The 3,552-nt window shown below is 42.4% G+C and overlaps 1 protein-coding gene across 1 annotated transcript in view; it reads left to right on the forward strand.

The window, feature by feature from the left end:
- The first annotated feature begins 1,308 nt into the window (after window positions 1-1,308).
- Window positions 1,309-3,552, forward strand: part of LOC107668167 (probable ribonuclease ZC3H12C) — an 8,592-nt gene continuing 6,348 nt past the window's right edge. Inside the window, exon 1 of the mRNA XM_016459966.1 lies at window positions 1,309-2,015. Within this exon, the coding sequence (XP_016315452.1) occupies window positions 1,309-2,015 (707 nt within the window). The remainder of the gene's footprint in view (window positions 2,016-3,552) is intronic.

Raw genomic sequence — 3,552 nt, forward strand, 5'->3', positions numbered from 1 at the left:
CACACACACACACACACACACACACACACACAGACACACACACACATACACACTGTCTTTTAGGAACCCTACTCATTCTCTTAAACTTCATACACACTCTCTCACACACATGCATACACATTCCGTTAAATCAAACAGCATGTGTAACATAATCATTACTCATTAATGACAAATGGTCATGCCTGGCTTGCTCACTAGCAAGATTTGAAAAATGCCAACAAATCAAAAGTGATGCTACTGGCAAGCTCATGTAGGCAGGCATTGGTCAGTTTTGATTTTCAAAAACTTTAATCCATCAGATGCTCATTGTCATGAGGGAATAATGTTTTATATTTTTCTCCCCCGTCCCTCCCCCATTCCCACCCTCTGAGAGCGAGTGATGCACAGATTGGTCTGGTGAACTCTTTTTTTTTTTGGTAGACAAGTCAGACACATGGGGCACCTTTGTACAGCAGCTGCAGCCTAGCAACAATTGGATACTTGACAGTTTCAATAGCTTTTCATCTGTGGAGCACAAAAGAAGATATTTTAAAGAATGTTTCAGCGTACCATACAGTGAAAGTCAACAGGGTCCAGAACTTTGAAGCTCCAAAAAGAAGGTGAAAGTTAAACTGGAGTTTTCCAAAGTAAAACAAAGAAAGGTAAGCTTTGGAATTATTCTTCTGACTCTGGATGACGGGTAAGGCAACAATGTTGGGGTGCTACTTGCTGACCGAGGAAGTGGCCTGAATCTGTCAGGGCCTCCAGGAATTTCTGTTTGGTCCATTCCTTTGATGTTACTTGGTTTTTCCTATACAGTTGGGGAATTTATGGCCCTAGGTGGCATGATGCAACTTTCGGTCTCATCAGACTCTATCTACTTAAGGAAGTAAATGATGACAGAATTTATTTATTTATTTTTAATTTTAGGGTTAGAGTTCTAGACACTATCAGTAGCTAAAATCACAATGAATATGCCAAAACATTCGATAAAAAACAAGGCAAACTGTAGAACTTTGTGAATGATGGGTGTTCTGCCACAAATTGTGGAGAGCGAAGACAATAGAACTTTCTGTCTCTCTCATTTCTCTCACTACTGATGTCGTGTCCTTTAGTGGAGCTTTTAACCCCATCTGCTTCAAGCATGCTTTAGCAGTTCAGCAACTTAGACACCTCTCATTGTTCTCTGGATTACTATGGAGTCTCTTAAAGTATCCCTCTCTCCTTCACCAGGTTTACCTCCGAAAGGCGATCTGAGGGCTGAATAACAGGTGGCAGGGGTCAGCAAGACTCTCAGTCAGAACAGCATTGGATGTTTGTTGCAGATTCATGGGCCTGAAAGACCATCTGGATGATGGAACAGGCCACATCCTCAAACTGGGGTTGGATCTAGACTACCTTCATGTGAAGGCTACAGACCAGCAGACCGGCGCTGACGCTGGACTTATCATGGACAGTGGTTCATCTGACACAGGTGACGTTGTGGCCCCCTGCACTAGGAGCTGCGGTTCTTCTCCACAAGATGACTCAGAGGAAAGTGCAGGATCAGACAGGGAGCCTGCACACAGCCACAGTCATCCTCTTGTCGATATGCTTGGTGATGGGTCCATCCATGCAGTCCACCCACCACACTGTTGGTCTCCAAGTCTGGATATGGATTCACTGGTTCTGGATATGGTACACCAAGAGCCAGGCCCTGTGGATACACTCAGGGAATACCAGACAAAGATGGAGTTTGCCCTTAAACTCGGCTATGCAGAAGACTTAGTTCGGCTGGTTCTGAACAAGCTCGGGTCAGATGCACTGATCAATGATGTTCTTGGGGAGCTGGTAAAACTAGGCAGTAAGCCAGAGAATGACGGTGGGACACAGACTCTCTCCCAATCCACTTCCACATCATCATCATCATCCTCTGGCACATCTTCTTTCTGCAGTTTCTCTGACTCACTTGACTCTCACCGGTCAGAGTCCCCTTCTGTGGAAGATAAGGATAACCTCCGCCAAATTGTTATTGATGGCAGCAATGTGGCCATGAGGTGAGAATCCAAAAACTAAAAAGCACATACAATTGTGTGGTTTAATATAATGTTTATCCTTGATAAATCATTAAATAATCCATTTATATGACATGACCTGAAGTAGCAGGGGTTATGCCTGTGGTAATTGTAATGATCACAAATAGTGCTGCAAGTGGCAATTAAAGGGATAGTTCACCCAAAAATGAAAATTTGATGTTTATCTGCTTACCCGCAGGGAATCCAAGATGTTGGTGACTTTGTTTCTTCAGTAGAACACAAACAAAGATTTTTAACTCAAACCGTTGCAGTCTGTCAGTCATATAATGGCAGTCAATAGGCTCCACGGCTTTGAGCGTCAAATAAAACATACACAGACAAAACCAAATTAAACCCTGCGGCTCGTGACGATACATTGAGGTCTTAAGACACGAAATGATCGGTCTGTGCAAGAAACTGAACAGTATTTATATCATTTTTTACCTCTGATCCACCGCAATGTCCAACTGTGCTGAGCGCGTTCACAACATCCAATGAGTGACGTATACGTACGACAGATCGCTTCCGCTCATGCGTCTACTATGCCAGAGCACGCACACGCGTCACACGCTAGATGTTGTGAAATGGTAAACAAAAACTGTTTAGTCTAGTCTGCATGACCCAAGATATATATTAATGACAGTCTCATGAAATTGGCTAATCAATATTAATCAATAGCTATTAGCATTTTTTTCTACATTCCATTAGGAATGAAAAAAAAAGTGGTGCTGACTCTAAACATTTTGAGTACCTTCAGGACATGGTGACAATGATGTATACTGACTTTTTAACAAAACACCAATGCGTTCATGAAACATTTTACGAAAAATTTCAAAATGTCTAATACCCCAAAAGGATAAATTGGGTAAAACAGACAGATGTTGATTAATACACCCCTGCCACACTGATTTTTAAAATATATAATGTACATATTACATTTAGTCATTTAGCAGACGCTTTTTTCCAAAGAAATCCAAAACAAATGAGGACAATGGAAGCAATCAAAATCAATAAAAGAGCAATGATACGCAAGTGCTATAACAAGTCTGTTAGCTTAACGTAGTAGGTTTTTTTTTTAAATTATATAATAAATAAAAAGAAAATGGATAGAATAGAAAAAGAATAGAGCAAGTGTCACACTTTAGCCTAATGCGAGGAACAAGGAGAACAGGAGTACACGAACAATAGTCTTTTAATTCAGAATATCCAGAAAGTAACACTTGGCAGCTTGGAACACAGGAAACACAGGGGTTGACGTTCAATCTCAGACAAAGACAGACAGCAGGACTAGGGCTTTTAAAACACTGGGCAATTAGGGGAACACAGGTGCATGGAATGACTAATTAACTGAGACATGGCACACCTGTGGAGGGAAAACACAACAACACAATGAGCTGGAGGCGGAGGTGAGGGAGACTCCAACCACGGTGACGCTGGAGGATGGCAGTCCCACGGGGCTCGCACCGCAATGATGGTGGGCTGAGGGCGAGCAGAGGGGCTGCCAGCTGACAGCGGTGGT

Source organism: Sinocyclocheilus anshuiensis, unplaced genomic scaffold (genome assembly GCF_001515605.1).
Source record: "Sinocyclocheilus anshuiensis isolate Anshui unplaced genomic scaffold, SAMN03320099.WGS_v1.1 scaffold3332, whole genome shotgun sequence".
Lineage (NCBI taxonomy): Eukaryota > Metazoa > Chordata > Actinopteri > Cypriniformes > Cyprinidae > Sinocyclocheilus > Sinocyclocheilus anshuiensis.